The sequence below is a fragment of the Formica exsecta genome, unplaced genomic scaffold (genome assembly GCF_003651465.1).
Source record: "Formica exsecta isolate Colony F162 unplaced genomic scaffold, ASM365146v1 scaffold21, whole genome shotgun sequence".
Taxonomy (NCBI): Eukaryota; Metazoa; Arthropoda; class Insecta; order Hymenoptera; family Formicidae; genus Formica; species Formica exsecta.
In genome coordinates this window covers 3,590,946-3,609,938 of record NW_021849398.1, presented here as the reverse complement: position 1 = coordinate 3,609,938, position 18,993 = coordinate 3,590,946, and the positions used below count along the sequence as shown (strand labels likewise).

The window sequence follows — 18,993 nt, the reverse complement described above, 5'->3', positions numbered from 1 at the left end:
ATGCCGAGAGGACGCCCGTATTATGGAGCCGATATAACGGAGCCTCTGAAATTTCGCGTTAGAAATTTTTAACCATATGCTGGCGATGATTATTGAACGAAAATATTCCTCAACTTCTATAACTACAAATTATTATCATTAATTGGTATCGTTTATTGGATTGGCGAAAGGAAAAATAAGTTGCATTTCTGTAGCAATAAAAAAGCAAAATTTATTTTTAATTGTTCAACGTTTGTTTTATTTCAATTTTTATATTTATGATGCTCTTAGACGATACACGTGATTATTCAGGAAAATGTAAATGCCGCATGATAAAGCTTGTCACGTGTAGCAATTCGGACATAATCGCCAGCAAATTTTGCGTTCTGTGAATGGACGATGACTTCGATGACAAGATGGCACGCAGCCTTAGTCATTTCGCGTAAATATAACTGCGCGACTCCTACGCACTCAAACGTCTTCTATCTATATCACCTCTTTCGATAGCACTCGATCGAATCTAATCCAATTGTTAAATGAATCCAAGTTGATTCAAAAATAACGACAAAAGTATCAAAATTTGTACAACGTGGATATTTATGGATCCAAGGAGAAAATATGTTTTTAATAAGTTTTTAAATATTAAAAATGTAATCGCATAGAGATTATCAGAGATTAATAAAGTGTGACTCTCAATAAAAAATTTATGTAATTCTATAATATTTTTTATTAAATTCTTATAATCTCTAAAAAAAAACACGCAAATATCTGGCAAAAATATTTCTTTTATAATATCTCTTTCTATGATACATATTTAATGGAATTTATTATTTTTAGGGTACACGTTCGTGCATCCGATGGAAGGCAGGGATGGCTACCCATGTCCATTTTAATGCAAACAGCGCTCAGCGAAGAAAGTTCAACAATGAGTCGACCAGAAGATTCTCATTATCGGCGAGAGTATGTATTTATATTGATTTAACGCAATTTCCTAAACTTATGCTTAACATTTTTAGCTCTCTAATTATGCGATCTTTTAACTTCACCTTTTTTTATTTTTATCTTTAAATTATTCTATCACGTTTCTTTAATTATATTTTATTTTATATTGCAAGCTTAAGGAAATTACAATTTTTTAAACTCTTCTAATTCTCTTATAATTACACTTTTTATATATATGTATATATATATTGTAACTTTATATGTGATACATTTAATAGACAAGTATATCTTTCATTCATTTACAGGGCCGTTGTGAAAGAGTTAATCGAAACGGAAGAAGAATTTGGTAGGGATCTTCAGCTTGTCGTTGAACGTTACCTGAAGCCTCTCGACAATCCTGATGTCCCGCGGAGCGTACGAGACAACAAAGAAATTATTTTCACTAATCTCAAACAAATAGCCGATTTTCATAACACGTATGTATTTATAGCGTACACTGGTAGTAAAATAAAACGACGCACTGCGATACTGTTACACAAGCATTCGTGAATACATTCCATAATACAAAGTCGGACAACTTATACACCTTTTTTCACTGGTTTTTACTTAATTTATCAGTGAAGGAGTTAAAAATACTAGATATAAAAGAGAGTTTATTATAACGTGTAAATAGCAATTGCAAGATAGTAAGATAAAACGGAAGCTTTATTGAATAATATATTTTATTTTTCCTTTTTTTTTTCAAAAAATTTATTACAATTACATACTATTATTCATTTAAAAGTTGTATAAATAAATACATAAGTACAATACTGAACATTGGAGAAATATATACACATACAAACACACAGAAACAAACTCTATTTATCTTTGGCATTATAATTAGTTTATCAATTACATTGGCACATAATTGGTAAAGATTGTCACACAATAACACTACGCATACTATGTACGCTGCACACATGATTTTTTTAGCGGATTACGATGTATAAAGCGTAAGTTTACATATCGAAACGTATTTTGTGTGGTAGTGTGTTTCTTCGTACATGTGTCCCAAAAAATTAATCTATATCTAAACTATCGCTTTTTAAAAGATTAATTATGGTACCCTATTTAAATGTTAGATATGACTTTGTAACAAATCAAATTTTATAAAGTTGTATAAGCCTGAGATAAACATAATGTTTGTCTAACTGTCACGAAAGAAAATTACCATTACATTATCACGATATCGATGTACGTTATTAGACAAGTTAATTCTGTATTGACTACATTACTAACTAGATCGACATTAATCTATTAGCGCCCGTTAATGTTGATCTTGCTGTTTCACTCTGAGAGTTAAATCAGATTCTAATTTCTTCGTAAAGACCCATATAAGAGCCGTTTCCCCATATATCAGTAAATAATATTGATAACCAAAATATCACATTATCTTTCTCTCCGTGTCGCATTTAAGTGAGATGTGTCGCAGTCTAGAAATGACGCAGACTTCCATTCCGTAGCATGTTAGGCGTGGTGTGATTTTGGCATGATAATTAATTCCGGCCTTACTTAGATCGTTCGGCAGGGTGTTGATCGAGGGTGTCAAGTATTATGCGGATCAACCACGTATGCTCGGCAAAACTTTCCTAAGATTGGTAAGTTTCAATTTATATCGCCAGGATATAATCTTCATTGTTAAAATAATATTATACTACTTTTCACATTAATTATGATTAGGTAATTTAATAATTTTATATGTAAACAGTTTTAGTAATGATATATGCAAACAATCGCTCTTTCTTCTTAAAATTATGTATTTTTAAATTTGATTCAGTACTCGTATAAATATTAGATTAAGAAAAGCTATTGTTTGCAAATAAAAAAATGAAAAAAGATATAATAATGGAATTATTAAAGTGATTATTTTAATCATAATTAATTAATCATAATTAATAAGTTAACTTTGTTTAAAATGTCAATAATGTATATATATATTATGTTACAGATATATCAAAGCAAATTTTGCACCACTTTTGGATTTTCACTAAATTCCACATGAAATCGTTTATCATATAATAAATATTAATCTTGTATAATGATAGTAGCAAAAACATGATAATATATTCGAGTTAATAAAATCATCTGCTTTAATAAAAGCAGTGTTTATTTTTCTGACTATGCCGAATTGTTACTGCTGCATTACTATGATATTTATGAGTAATGATGAGATACATCTCGTTTATAAAAAGAACCTGGGAATACAGAAAGATAGCGAGATCTTTCAATGAATTTTCCATTTTATTCGATCATCTGAGAAAAAAAAGTATGATATCTCTATCTTCGTGCAAGAATAAAAACAAATAAAGTGGTGCAAAACATTTCTTTGATATGCGTCGAACTATACTCTTGTGAAAATATACAAAGTATAAGATGAGGTTTTTTACGACTAAACCTCAAGATCATATAGTTGATGTTTGAATAGAAAGACTGATTGCAATAAGATGTCATTCTATTCCAGGAGAGAGATTTTGACAAGCACGTGGCGTACTGCAGGGACGAACCAGCTGCTCAGGAATTTCTTCAGACAAACAACGAAGTACGCGAATACTTTGAGGTAGGCTTTTTGTTTTATTATTATATTATATAATTGCAAAAATTAAGAAAGTGTATTTAAGCTCTTACAATAATTCTTTTTATATTTGTATTATTTTTTTATAAATTTTTTTATTGTCTAATAAGACTGTTGTCATTTCTAATTAAGGATTAATTACTAAGTTTAAATTAAAGCAAACTTAGACATGAGACGCAGTTTCAAGTCAAATTGAATTAATATTTACATTAAGATAAAATGAGACGCTAATATCGAACTTAAATGCGAATATAACAAGTTGGCATTAACGATGTAAATATCAAGACTGTATCGTGGTAAACTAATATTATAATGTTCCAAAAATATTCAGATACTCATTTGCATTCAGATGCAAAATCATAGTTATGGCATGCCAATTGGGCGAATACATGTAAACAAAGATGCAATATGTATAGATGCTAATCATAATTCTATTTGTAAACTGACAATAAAAATTAATTTATAAATATCAAATATTAAATATAATAGAACAAATATATAAGAAGAGATATAAAAATTAAATTATTATTTAAAATTTAGATCTAAATACAATATAGTATTAAATATACACCATATATAAAAAGATAAATTTAAATATAGTAATAATTCTCTTTGATATACAGATAATATATCTTAAAAAATGATTATTTTGTAAATCGACGACAACATTCATTTTATCGTTTGCTTTTAATAGATATCATAAGTGAACTAAGATCGTGAAATAAATAAAACCTTGTAATTTGTAAAACTTAATGCGACGCGCATGTTGCGAATTGCCTACGTGATTCCATGTTCGATCGCCGCGGCGGTATGGATTGGAGAAAATGATGTAATTATATAACGGACAGGGATATGCGGGCGTGTGTCCAGCCCTCAAAATAGCTGAGTTTATTCTTAACGAACGGAACATCTTTCGTTCGTCTTGCCTACAGTTGATAGTATCGAAATGCATACTATGTACTGGGAAAAATGCGTTTTTATCAAAGTTCAGGATATAATAGATAAATATTATAACATAACATATTATACAGTACTGCGATATCACAGAAAAGAATATTTTATATGAAACACATTCTTTTTTTTTTACAGAATCATAAATATCTTTTTAAAAATTTATTATATATTAATTATTTCTAATGCAGTGTAGCTTCTTATAATTTCCCTTTCAGACATTTCTTATTTATTGGACAAAGAGATTTTAGAATTAAGGAAGATACTTTTAAAGTTTTTTTTTAGATATTAACCAATTTGAGGAAAAATTAAGTTTTAGTGAAATTATATATAAAGTACTTCCTTGAATCTTTTATAACGATTAACGCGAATTAATGTACACAAAAATTCTAGATTCTTAACAGATTATCTTTTATCGACGGATTTTTTTGCATTCTGCAAATTTAAAGGGAAAGGAAGAAAAAAAATTCTGGTTAACGTATAGAAGGTAATCGAAAGGCGATCGAAAGAAACCGGGATCCGGAGCCTAACCGAGGGTATCAACGATCCGCGCGATCTTCTTGTTGTTTTCGCGCGTGGTCAGTCGCACACACGAAACCATTCGGCGTCTAAGTATAGCCGTTGCCGTATCGGTCCTCCGAGTATGTTGCGAGAGATTCCTCCTCAGTACCGCGAACCACTGACCACCACACATCGTGCATGCGAGCGAGAATTCCCCCAGAATCCGATCGGGTGCCGATCGAGACTCCTGACGGACACAGTCCATCCGCGACGATCAATTCGACGAAATCCTCCGATCGATAGGTAGGATCTCGAGGTGTTTCCTCTAAGGTGCGCGTCTAATAGAAAAGCATTTTCCGTTCTCCAAACGTCGTCTTGCTACCAATGTCGCGAGGCGTCGCGATACGTCAATCGCGCGCGTCAGCCTCACATCCCCGATGACACACGCTCGCGCGCCTATGTGGGGGTGACATACGCATCCGTATATTGCACGCAAAATCCAGTCACACGTCCAAAAATACAGTTGTTCTAGGCAGAACTCTCTAGTGTTGCTGCCGGTATCGAATTACGTTCGTTGTGGCGCGAATCGTCGTCGAAATACCTCGATCTTGCTTAATTCAAGAACACGTTGCGGTCGTCGTTTCTGCTACACGTTTCTCCTTACGAGTGTCTAATTGCTCTAATTGCGAATCGTTGCTTTTTGAATATACGAAGATATACGGTGGCGTTAGTGCGTACGTGTCTACGACAGAGTTTCAAGTTTGAACTTTTGCATTAAATTTATATTTAAGGAAAGATTGTAAGCAAAATATTGTATTAGCTTCAGTTCCGCATCGCGCAAATCTGGACAAACATATTCCAAAAAAAAATTAAAAATTTGAATTTTTATGTATATATAATTTATTATATATTTTTTTTTTCCCCAGCGTTTGTATATAATATTGAAAATATGGACATTTAATTATTCGTGCCATCGCTTCGTTTCTTGCAGGAGTTGAGCCAGACTCTGGGCGACGACAAAAGTATATCGGAACATTTAAAGCTCCCGATACAACGCATAAACGACTACCAGCTCCTGCTAAAGGTATGCTGCATATTTTGCTTTTGTTTTATTTTCAAATTGTATTAAAAATTTGTCTCATTGTCACTATCTTGTTATCGTTTGCGATAATAGAAATATATCAATTTAATATAGAAAATAATGTATTGTAGACATATAAAATTGTCGAGTTTGGGAAACATCTCAAAAAGATTATTTTTGAAAGTGAATAATAAACAGAAAAATATTTAAATGTAGCACACTTGATACTTTTTTTAGTCGATGAAATCAGTATAATGAGACAATCAGACAGTCGAGTATATGTAAATGGATTTACAGCGCGACCTATATTTTCACATGAATTTTATTGCGTCGGACGGAAATAGCGCGGCGCTAAAGAGCTTTCCATTTTGCCTTGAAATCGTGTCCCCTCGGCATATAATTGCCATCCATTCAGTCGAAATATTTATAACAGATCAACGAAAACACGAATAATCCGCATCATTAAATTGTTTGACGTAAACGAAAAAAAAGAATCAGTATTTCCCAGTAACGTTTGTCCTAAATACAAATTTGATTCGTCAGAAATTCCTATCTGCATTTGATTTTTAGACTATAAATCGAAGAGTTCTAAAGTTAACTGATTACACAGATATTAGATCTTTCATGTACTTGCCTATTGTAATATATACCTACTCATCTGAGCCAAGATAGATTAATTGTGTTAGCATGCGGGCCAATTGCCCGGGAAAATGAGACGAGAACAAGGCGACAAAATTTACATTAAAACAAGAAGCGAGCAAGAATGTTCGGTAATTGATGATTATTGACCTATACAGTGATTGTTGATTCATATCGTTGCTACAGGTCGCCGATGTAACAAACGCAAGTTTAAAAATACACACGGTAAACATTAGCATTATAGCTAGAAGTTTAAAATAATGTCGCACTTAATTATTACCTCGTTGGCATTAACAAGTTTATTAAATTTGTAGATCGAGTAAACAGTAATATAATTTTCTCGAAATTAAATCCTCCTTGGATTTCCGTGAACGAAAGTTCTTTCGTGATATTTTAATATAAAATGTCTTTTTTTAATTCAGTCTCACAAATTTGTAAATGTGTGTTAGGAAGAGATCGCGCATTTGTCGAGGAATGTAAAGTGGCTTTCGATAAATCTGGACACTTCGTATAAAAACGACGCTATAGAGAACATTTCGCGTTTGTGTGTACGAACGCGTAGGCGTTGCACCGATTTAGCGAGCTAAAAGTGCGTCGTCGCAGCAGTTTATCCTCCGAGAGCTACAGTTTTAATTTATGGAAAAATTCTGCGCAAACACGAGAGAGACGGATGTAATCGTGAAACATCGCGACAGTTAATAAGCGTGTCCATGTACACAAGATACATAAGTACACAAGTTAATTTGGTCCAAGGATAAGAGCCGAACCGGGACGAATTTTATTTTGATCGATTCCGGTCGTAAATATAAATTTGATGCGTAGAAATAAATCGATTGATGACTCGCGCATTGTTCGCAGGAGCTGGTGAAGTATTCGACCCGATTAGGCGAAAATTGCGACGATTTACAAAAGGCCCTGGAATTGATGCTAGGAATCCCTCATAGGGCAACCGATAATAAATTTATAAGCAATATTGAAGGATATAAAGGGAACATTCATAAACTTGGTAGATTACTCACGCATGTAGGTACATTTGCGGTAAAATATCGCAAATAAAATAAAAGAATTAAAAATATCTGAAGGAAACTTTTTATTTCGGTTTCTTAAACATATTTTTAATTATCCCTTTTATAATCAATATATATATATTATATATATATATATATATATATATATATATATATATATATATATATATATATATATATATATATATATATATATATATATATATATATATATATATATATATATATATATATATATATATATATATATATATATATATATATATATATATATATATTATAATATATATATATATATATATATATATATATATATATATATATATATATATATATATATATATTCATATATATAATAAAGAAAATTTCAGCGATTATAATTGATTGGATTGAATGAAAACTACGTTTATATATATTTTCAGGAATGGTATACAGTTATTGACAAGGAAGGAAAAAGCAAAGAGAGATATTTATTCCTATTCAAAGCGCGAATTCTCGTTTGCAAAGTGAGACGGATCTCGGAAGATAGATCAGTTTTCGTTCTAAAGGATATTATTCGAGTAAGAGAGTATCGATCGTATCACAATCACGTTGCGATCAAGATGTACAGAGCAACGCTATAAATTTGATCATTTTATTTTAGTTACCGGAAGTAGAAGTAAAGGATCATCCCGGTGACATACGATCTTTCGAACTACACAACCCGGCTATTCCTAATTATCCCATCACTTTAGTAGCTCACAAGGATTCCGTGAAAGCTTGCTGGCTCAAGGAGATCCGCCAATACGCCAGCGATCTGGTCGCTCTCGCCGAGCACGCAGCGGACGATCTTCAAGTGACCGAGGAAGTACCGGAAGCCAAGGAAGAGCTCAAGAGCGACGAGAAGCCAGTACCGGTTAAGGTTGAACCACAACAGGTGAATCCGGGATCAGTTAAAGTCCAAGTGAAGGAAGAAGCCAAGGCAAATCCGGGTCCACCAAAGGTAGACCCGATCAAGGACTCCACCAAGATTGTGGAGAAGAGGAAGGACTCTGCGATCGACACATCGGAAGCGAAGAAGACCAAGGTCGAGGAAGCGCAGGCAGACATGTCTCGAAGATACTCCGCGAGTCGATATAGCGCCTCCTCGAAAGTCGTGGAAGGTAAGCTCGTTGATTAAATCACAGAAACGTTCCCTCGCAATTCGGTGTCGCATGTTCGTTAAAATTGGCGATGTAAATCGATGTTGCATCACTACGTAGTTGCTTATTTTGCCGTGCAATACAGCAAGTATTACATATTTTTATGTGCTCAATTTAAGATTATAACAAGTAACTCGAAGAATAAGATAAATTCTTATCACTTCTTCTTAAATTATTTTTAAAAAATTAAGATATTGGCAATGATTGTTTTGTTTCACTCGATTATATATATATACAATTAGAAATGAAAAATAATTTCAAGCTCTTTAATCTTGCAAACGCACTGTGTGTCAAGTAGTAAGATAGTCTTCAACTATAATGTAGAATACTCGTCGATATCGAGTAGTCGTAATGGCGTATCCACATACATGGAATCGGCGGCCTCCGCCGTCGAGACGAGAATGTCCTCCGCAACGCAAGGGATGGGCCAGATATCGGAAACCGCGACTTCGTACGAGACTACAATCGCCGGTGATGCGGCAACGAATTCGAATGTCGAAAAGGGAACAGCCCAAATCACTCTCGGCACAGATGCTGGCAAACCGGTGTTTATCAAGACGATAGAGGGATGCAGTGTGGAACGTAAGTATGCGATGTAGAAACTTTATTCATGTCAGATATATGTCATATGTATACTAATACCGAATGTATTCTATCAAAAGTTATAAAGGCTGTATAAAAGAAGCGGCTAAAGAAAGATACTGTTTAATTTACTTTTCGAATTATGAGCAAAGTAGGAGCATTAAAAAAGAAATAACGCTCTCAATTAACTTTTTATTAAAAAATATAAAAAATGAAATAATAAAAGAATTTATAATATGATAAAGTATGACATATTTTTCATTCTTGCAAGATATGTATACATTAAAACTCTTTATATTTGTGAATAATCTTTATTCTAATCATGTTTGATTTATGTGATATTAATATATAGGATTATTTAAATAAATTCTACATGCATAATTATATTAGATAATCTAGCCGATTATGGCAGGAAAATTCTTCCAACGAATTTTACTCTTATATTATGTTTAATTCATTTTTTAGACATTTGGCGTTATATTTCCTACAAATAATTGCAAGAAACAGATACACATATATTCAATTATCACAAGACATAAGATACATTTTTACTGTTTTAGCGATGCGACCAAAAAAGGCATTGATATACGCTATAGGTAAAGTGACGTACTTTGCTTAGTTTATCATCAGCGTTTACTATTCTCTGCATTTCTACTATATGTCTCTTTAAAACATTTTACATTTCTCCTTTAGCCAGCTGAATCAATTATGCTTTTAGACGTAATACTACGTTATGCTGGTTAAACACGCTTCGCCGCTAAATGTTCGCTATATACTATGTCTACAATAAGTATTTATATTTCTACATTGACAAGTTATTCTGACGCCGATCTCATATTTTGACATGTTTTATATCATTATTGAAAATTTGTATTATTCTATGAATTAGTATTTACATCATAGTTTAGATTTACAATTACGAAGTATTTTAACATGCTTTATGAAGTGCTTCTTCAATCATTTCTCTCAGATAATAAAACATCGAGGCATTCCATTACAAATATAAATCTATATAATATGTATATTATTTTTGATATCAATGTCTTATAGCAAACAAAATTTTTTTGTCATTAAATCCAGACATTAATAACATCTCCCATAATGTATTTTATATCTTAAATTTTGCCTTTTGATGCATTACATATTTACCCTTTCGTGAATCACACATTATTACATTATTTCAATCACACTTGATATATATAACCAGATAATAGGTGGATGGTATGTCATCTTGCTGAACAGATATATTGATAACTAGATACATTCTGGAATGCCATTTTTATATATTTTTCCCTATTGAAAGAAGTCGCGTTTAAAAATACGATATAAGACGTTATTCGCATTTGGTATAATTTAGACACCAAACAGTTGTATCTATTCTGGATGACGGATTCGCTTCTCACATTTTCATACTCTTCTCGGAACTTCCCGACTTGTCATTGCTTCGCGTTGATTCGAGTGGCCTTTTACAGCTGGAGAAGTTGCCACTTTCGAATGCGCAATGTTAACTACCGACTCGACCACCAGAATGCAATGGCTGAAAGATAACAAACCGATGGAGGATAAATTGGCCGATCGCGTTAACACTACGATGTCCGACACTACATGCAAGCTCGAGATCCAGAATGTTCATGAATCAGATTCCGGCATATACATTGCACGTGCTTTGAATGCGAACGGCGAGGCCACATGCACCGCTCAGTTAGTGGTTCAACAATGTAAGTTATAATCTTTATAATAAAAAAAAGTTCGAAAAAACGAAACCTAAAGTCCGTCTGTAAAATTAGAATATCTTTTAGATTTTTCTGTGAAGTTCCTTAAATGTTTATGTTGAAATAAATGTAAAAAATGTTCGGCGGAATAATCTTTTTTTGTTTCTAATGTAAAATATCGCAGTGAGTCCGGAAGAAAAAAAGGCAAGGGCCGAAGCAAACGCGCCTATATTTTTGGTGCGCTTGAAGGACACCGAGCTTCTCGAGAATACCTATCTACGCTTCATGATCAAGGTCAAGGGTGACCCCAATCCAGAAATAAAGTTGTAAGTTTAGATTTAATTAGAGAAATAGCTAAAATTTATAAATATTGAAAAATTAGAAACTAACAAAAAATATTTTTATATTAAAAAAAAAGTTACATTTATAAATTATTTCATAATTTATTCATATTACATAACATCGAAGGAAAGCTTTGTTATGGAATAATTTCTTTTAGCTATATAATATACAAATTCAAAAAATGTTCGGTATACAAAAGAACGTCCAAAAAATAAGGATACGTCTCAAATATTTTTCAAAATTTTGTATTATTTCAAAAAGTTAACTCGTCTCGAAAAAATATTGATAAATATATATTTTTTTAGCTTCAAAGACGGTGTCTTGATCGACGCAAAGTACGAACGCGTAAAGATCATACGAGACAATGCGGAGAAGGGATTTTATGAACTGGTGATTGCCGACGTTCAGAAACAAGACGCTGGAAAATATTCGTGCACAGCTATGAATCGTTATGGCGAAGCTACATGCGAGGCGGTGGTGACGGTGACAGATGAAAAACCGCTGTTCCAAGGACTTCCTGAGGGTCTTCTCGAGCTTGGAACCGAACCGCGATTTATTTGGTCGCGCGACGGAGAAGCGTTTGATCCTGAGGAGAGATTTAAGGTTCTTTTCAAAGATAACGAGGACACTCTGGCACTGGTGTTCCAGCATGTAAAACCCGAGGACGCCGGTCTTTATACATGTGTGGCGCAGACCAGCACAGGTAAACTACAACTATTATTTAAAGATACTGTAGTGATTTAAATTTTTTAATAAACTCTTTATCCATTTTTTTTTATTGTGCACGAATAATTTGGAAAGAGAAAAATTTTAAATTTCTTGAAAATTGATAGAGTTAACATAGTAAAATAGCATTTGTAAAATAACATTTTTATCGTACAAAATGTGATGAATTGTTTGAAAAATATATAATAAGATGTGTTTTTTGGGGATATAAGTATTTTTTATGTTTTTAAATATATTATTAATTATCTAAATATATTATATTATTTAATAATTATTAATTTATTAATAATCTAAGAATTATTTATTAAGATATACATATTAATTTATGATAATTCTCGAATATGCAGGTAACATTAGCTGCAGCGCGGAATTAACGGTGCAGGGTGCTGTGAATCAATTGCTAAAGGATCCTGAAAAGCCAAAATTGCAAACGGAATCGAAGCAGTCGGAGGTGAACGTCGGTGGTTCCGCGATGTTAGATTTGCAAGTGAAGGGTTACCCTAAGCCGGACATCAAGTGGACCAAGGACGGTCAGGAGATCGTGGCCGGCGGTAGGATCAAGTACCTCTGGGAGGATGAGGAGTCCCTCTCGCTGGTGATCAAACAAGTCACCGCCAAAGACGCCGGCGTTTATACCATCACGGCGAAGAATGATCTCGGTGAGGACAGCACGCAGATTGAGCTGATCGTCAAGTCCGCGCCGAAGATCACGAAAAAGCAATCCGACATGATGATTCTCATTGAGGAGACGGGCACGATGACTGTGCAAGTGGAAGCTACCCCGACGCCGGAAGTTACGTGGTACAAGGACGGTCAGCTGATCGAGGAGAGCGATCGTATCAAGATTGTCAAGGAGAACGGTGACACGTACAAGCTGGTGATTAAGAATGCAAAACTGACTGACGCGGGCTCGTACTCGATCGTCGCGAGAAACGAGATCAATCAAACGACCGAGATCTGGAAAGTCGGTATCAGATGCCCGCCGAAGATCAAGAAGGGACTCGGTGAGCCGCGAGTAATCAACGAGGGAGACACATTGAATCTCTTGATCGAGGTGGACTCGGACGGCGAATCAACGGTGAACTGGTATAAGGACGGGCAGCTCCTAACCGCGAACGATCGCGTGAAGATGACGAAAAATGGAAACAATTATATACTTACAATTAGTGGTGCGAAGGTGGAAGACGCGGCAGTTTACAAAGCCGAAGTGGTGAACAAGCACGGAACCATTTCGGACGAGACGAGAGTCAGAGTATGTAGTTAATTCTTTCGCTTAAACCACATTTAAAAATTATCTTTTATATTCTATTCAAGAAAAAAATTTTTGAAATTAGCTAAAGAATAATTCAATTATTGTAATTATTTAACTTAAATGTCCATGAAAAATTTTCGCAGGTACGTGGTATACCACGATTCAAGACGAAACTGTGCGATATTAGTGCGAACGAGGGCGAGCTGAACATCGAGTTCGTGGTGGAGGTCGATGGCTTCCCGAAGCCAAGCGTGCACTGGTTCCTGGGCGACGTCGAAATCACGGAGAAGCGCACAGAGTACACTCGTGTGGAGGAAGGCGACAATTACAAGCTTATCATCAAGGAGGTGAAAACCGAGCTAAAAGGCCACTATACTTGCAAGGTGCAAAACGAGTACGGCGAGAATTCGAGCAGCTCCAACCTGACGGTGAACACCCGACCAAAGCTGCTGAAGAAATTGGCAGACCAAAGATTGAAGGAGGGCGAGACACTCACACTGACGTTCGAGGTGTCCGGTACGCCAGATCCGGAAGTCAAGTGGTACAAGGACGGGGAAGAGGTGACGGCGGACGCCAGAATTAAGATCACCAGGGATAGTCAGCGGAAGGAGAGCTACGATTTGACAGTGACATTGCTGAAGGGCAGCGATGGTGGCTTGTACGAAGTGCGGGCCGAGAACGAGCTGGGTTACGTTACTAGCAAGAGCAAGGTCATCGTGCTGAGTAAGTATCCGCGTGTCGTCTTCTTCAATCTTAACTCTGGAACTCGACTCTGTCTGACGCGAGCTAAGTGCGATTATAAAATTATGATAATAATGCACAAGTTATCTGATAAAACAATAATAAAGTAATATAATATTAATAAATAATTAAACAATATATATAATTATAATATATACACTTAAAAGAATTAAAATGCGGAAATTGAATCGCGATTATGAAGTGGCTTTATAATTTTATAAATATTTATTTTCGAATAAAGTCACATATTTGACCACACATAGTCGAGTTCTGGAGTTGAAAACTCGGAGATAATTTTGCCAGAGTTGAGGAAATCTCACAAGGATGGCTGAAATCGTGATATTTGGTCAGAACGGGAATGGTCAGCAATAAACAAGCGTATATTTCTAGTTTTTGAGAAACCGCAGCGATAAAAGTCGTCATACAATATTTCGACAACGTTTAGTAAGTACTGGATGCACAAACGAAACAAATCCCTTTTTATTTTCTATATCCCGGTGTGACATTCTGGGAATTTTTTGACGGCCTTTAATGACGAGGTTCAAAAAATCGAGGTCTTTTTCTCATAGTTTTTCTAGTTGTAAAAGATCTGTGTGTGTAAAAAAAGAATTCTCTCCTGATTTCCTTAAACGAAAGGGAAGAGCACCACTCTTTCGACGCGTCACATTATCGACGTTGACGCAGAACGTGTTCTCTGTTTTTTGTTTTCTTTCTTATCGATCCATTTTTACGTTTGTATTGCTTTGGAATTCTTCCGATTTTTTCAAAACTCTCTCGTGTTACCTCTAAATGTCATAAATGCTGATATATCGCATCTTAAAGCATGTCACGATAAAGACTCGAAAGAATGTACTTCCGTAGCTAAAACGGAGGATGAGAAGGTCGATGAAAAGGTAGAGCCTCCAAAAGAGAAAGCCGAGAAGACGACGGTGGAAGAAACGCGAGCGAAAAAATTAGTGAAGGAAGAGTTGCCGCAGCAAACAACTTTGCGCGCCGAAGAATCAGAATTGGAAGGTAAATTATACGCGTCAATTTGAGTAGCTAGCTAAATTAGAATACGTCAGAATGAAATCGAGTTTTGACTTTGCTTCGCGTTAAGAACGCGTAACGAGTCATAATGACAATTAATACACCAATCCATTATTTGTATGTCGCATGCTTCGACAAAGATTTGATTACAAGTTACTTTTATTCTAAGATTAATTTTTTTAAAAATAATTTGTGTTAAAAAATATTGTGCATGCTAGAGACAAACTATTATTTTGCAACATATATATTTTAAAAAAATTTAATTTTTGTTTTTTTTTTATATCTTATAAAACTAAGCATTTTAGAGTTAATGATACGTACAACTCAACAAAACATCTTTTTTTTTTTAGGAGAAATAATCATTTTCCGTATTTTTTTCGCGCTGAATATTAATAAAATTTAAAAAAACTGACAATTTTCTCGCAAATGTTTGCAAAATACTTAAAATTATGACAGAGCAATTTCAAGACCAGAATCGTTTCAGCGTTAAAGAAATCGCCGGAAATAATTATCTTCTTCCTTATATTTTTTAAATTATATAATTAAAGACCAATATTGTATTGTTTTGTTATTGCTTTGCATAATCGTCTAAGGGTTTGTTTAATGCACAAAGCGATTCTAAAAAGTTAGGCAAATTTGTGTGGCGCATCGTGTATCATAACTTATCGCATATTACACAACTTATTGTTAACAATATTGGCAAGGTATTTGATTAAGAATCGTTTGGCGGTAGTTTTGTAGCGAGACAATATCTGTGATAAATTTAGGTCGCGTCAAACTGGAGAAACAAAACATCCAAGTAATTCAAGGGGACAATGAAACAATCACGATTTCTGTGGCCTCTACAACATCACACGAAGCTATACTCACAGGTAATCTCATCACGTTAGAAAAATTACATCATCATTCATCATTCAGCCAACATAAAAGTCCAAAAGACGTCTTTTAGAATTCTGCAATGTTTTTTTAGACGTTTCTGTTGTCTGGATACTATATAACTAAAATAATTAAACAAACAAACACAGGGTACACGAAATCGCAATGTTTCTCATTTTGTTTAAACATGCTCAAAGATCGTTTTGCTTTAAAATTCTTATCCTCGTCTAATTTTATTGTAATAAATTCAAGCGATAAATGTGTAATTTGAAAAAAAAAAATTATTTTTAAACATACGGGAGAAATACGCGCGATTATATATGAACGGTAATAGTCGAAGGTATCAGGTCAGGCCATTCACAGGTCCCGATGAAAGTCATACGATCAGCAAGATGACGGCGACCAAGGTCGAGTGTCGGGAATTCGGTGTAGAATCGGGACCACGCGTTGAAGAAATCGCTTCCTACGCTTACACCGCGCAAGAGGAGAACTCGAAATCACAAAACGGCGTGCTGATCGAAGAATTTTCGGAGACCGAGGAGAAAAAATCGAACTTGGGTTTCAATCGTGGGGTCACGATTGTCTCCGTTTCCGACGACGAATCGACTTTGAAGGCGCTGTCGCGAGACGTCAGCACAGAGGACGTGCAATCGGCCGATCAGTTTCCGGACGATCAGAGAACCACGAGCGGCATCGTCGACGAATTTTACTTTAACGGAACACCGGAAGATGAGAGAACCTTGGAGGACATTAGATTGCATAGAATCTCTAGAATCGCGGAGACTATCGTCGAAGAACGGTCATCCGAGGAACCGTCATTAAAAGCGCTGTCGAATCAAACTCTACGGCGGGAAAGTCTAGAGGTGAAGGAGATAAACTTATCCGCCCAGAGTCCGACGATCAGCGACTCGAGTCCGGCGAAGAGAATCGCGGAGACAACTCTGGATCGACCAAACTCCGCCGTTGAATCGTCAAAGGAGACTGCGATGTTCGAGAAAACAAAAATCTCAACATTGTTGAGCGAAACGCCGTCGAGCTCTCAAAAAGGGAAATTCGACGATGACGACGAAGAAATCGACGAGGAGATGAAGAATCTTCTAGCTCGTGTTAAGCGACAACGTAGCGTGCTAGACGAAATCCTCGATAAAGAGTCGGGCAGAGAGTCAGGTATGACTGCGAGGGATTCCATCAGCACACACAATTTTAGTAGCTAACTCTAATCTTTCAGCACTATAAATCGTCGAAACATGTCAGCTCTATCTACGACTGTCAGATCTATTCTTTCGCCTCTTTCTCTTTTGCATCTTGTCGATCTCACAATTTCATTGTATTTCGATAACATTCGCATGCTCGCGTGGAAACATAAAACAATTATGGAGATTTTATTAATAAGAACTCATAAGATTGCATTATTATTTTTAGAAATTCTATCTTTTATCTTGATATTTATAATATTAATATATTGATATATGTATATTTTATTAAAAATATGTAATTAATTATATTATATTAATAATCATACATATTACTAAATACGTTATTTATGCTTCCATGCGCAATATTACTATCTGTGTCTTTGAAGCTTTTTGTTATTCGACGTTGACTTACAGTACCGTACTCTTCGCCATTTGAAAAGATATAACGAGGTAAGGAAACGGTTTTTTTATTCTATAAAAAAGTGCTAGTCCATTTTATAATCTTCACTATGCGGTTTGCTGAGCACCTACTTAACCATGTGTTTTTAGGTAAGTATATGTTCTAAAAAAACATATTGTTGTATATTGTTTAATAGATATAATAAAGCATAGCTGATGATAGAGCTTAAATGCATCAGTGAAAGATCAAACTTATTTTTAAAATAATGAAAGCAACATAATTTATTTTTGTGATATATCCTTTTTCGAAAACAATGATATTGTTTCAACTTTTGTATACATAGTCATAAACGATCATATTTAAATAATAGACAGTTTTAATAATATATTTTTTCTTCCCTAGCTGTTTTTTTTATTTTAAATAATTAAATTAACAATATTTAGAAATTTAAATTAATTACTACATAGATGATACAAATAAAGTGGAGAATTAAAATAAAATATATTATATATAACTATGTTAGTAAATTTTGGAATAATATAAAATAGTTCTACAAAAAAAATTAAGTTACATACCAATGTTTTTCAATGTTAATCGGGCTCTGATGCATCCTAAGCGCTCTCAAGAATGCATAGTAAGCAGAAAGGTTTGTTTAAGCAAGAAATGGTTCAGTGCACGATTAACTTTTCGATGAATGACTTATTATTCACAGCCCCGCCTCACATCGTGAGCACCAATCTCACCGATCGAACGATCTTCGAGACGCAAAATACACAATTCGAGGTGAAGGCCACCGGTTTACCGAGACCAGACCCGAAGTGGCTGAAGGATGGCAAGACTCTTCGAAACGGGGAACGGGTGAGGATCACGGCTTCCGGGGAATCTTATGAGCTGGATCTCAGTAAGGCCACCCTCGAGGATGAGGGTCTTTATATGTGCGTCCTGACGAACAAGTTAGGCGAGGAAATCGTAGAGGGCTATCTAACAGTTGGCACCGTCGACGAGCTCCGAAAGCCGAGGTTTACTGAGCCTCTCAACGACGTCGATGTCGCTCTTCAAGCTGACGGCGAGTTCAAAGCCGTCTTCACGGCCGATCCGGTTCCGGATATCACATGGTATTACGTGTATATGTAGAAAATATGTTTTTACAAATTTTATATGTTATATTTTTAAGATCTTTTAAAATATAGTGGGAAATAATGGCAAAAATATTACTCTTTC

The 18,993-nt window shown here is 34.8% G+C and overlaps 1 protein-coding gene across 5 annotated transcripts in view; it reads left to right on the top strand.

Moving 5' to 3' along the window:
- LOC115235082 (obscurin) overlaps nt 1–18,993 on the top strand; it is a 48,351-nt gene that overhangs the window by 19,520 nt on the left and 9,838 nt on the right. For 4 of the 5 annotated variants that reach the window (XM_029806636.1, XM_029806637.1, XM_029806638.1 and 1 more), the window contains 19 exons: nt 817–939; nt 1,227–1,397; nt 2,480–2,561; nt 3,425–3,520; nt 5,979–6,071; nt 7,566–7,730; nt 8,158–8,295; nt 8,379–8,877; nt 9,241–9,498; nt 10,059–10,094; nt 10,971–11,216; nt 11,395–11,536; nt 11,858–12,255; nt 12,626–13,530; nt 13,674–14,253; nt 15,133–15,285; nt 16,068–16,172; nt 16,540–17,343; nt 18,485–18,887. In XM_029806636.1, coding sequence (XP_029662496.1) covers nt 817–939; nt 1,227–1,397; nt 2,480–2,561; nt 3,425–3,520; nt 5,979–6,071; nt 7,566–7,730; nt 8,158–8,295; nt 8,379–8,877; nt 9,241–9,498; nt 10,059–10,094; nt 10,971–11,216; nt 11,395–11,536; nt 11,858–12,255; nt 12,626–13,530; nt 13,674–14,253; nt 15,133–15,285; nt 16,068–16,172; nt 16,540–17,343; nt 18,485–18,887 — 5,397 coding nt within the window. The remainder of the gene's footprint in view (nt 1–816; nt 940–1,226; nt 1,398–2,479; nt 2,562–3,424; nt 3,521–5,978; nt 6,072–7,565; nt 7,731–8,157; nt 8,296–8,378; nt 8,878–9,240; nt 9,499–10,058; nt 10,095–10,970; nt 11,217–11,394; nt 11,537–11,857; nt 12,256–12,625; nt 13,531–13,673; nt 14,254–15,132; nt 15,286–16,067; nt 16,173–16,539; nt 17,344–18,484; nt 18,888–18,993) is intronic. The other variant, XM_029806639.1, reaches the window with a different exon arrangement.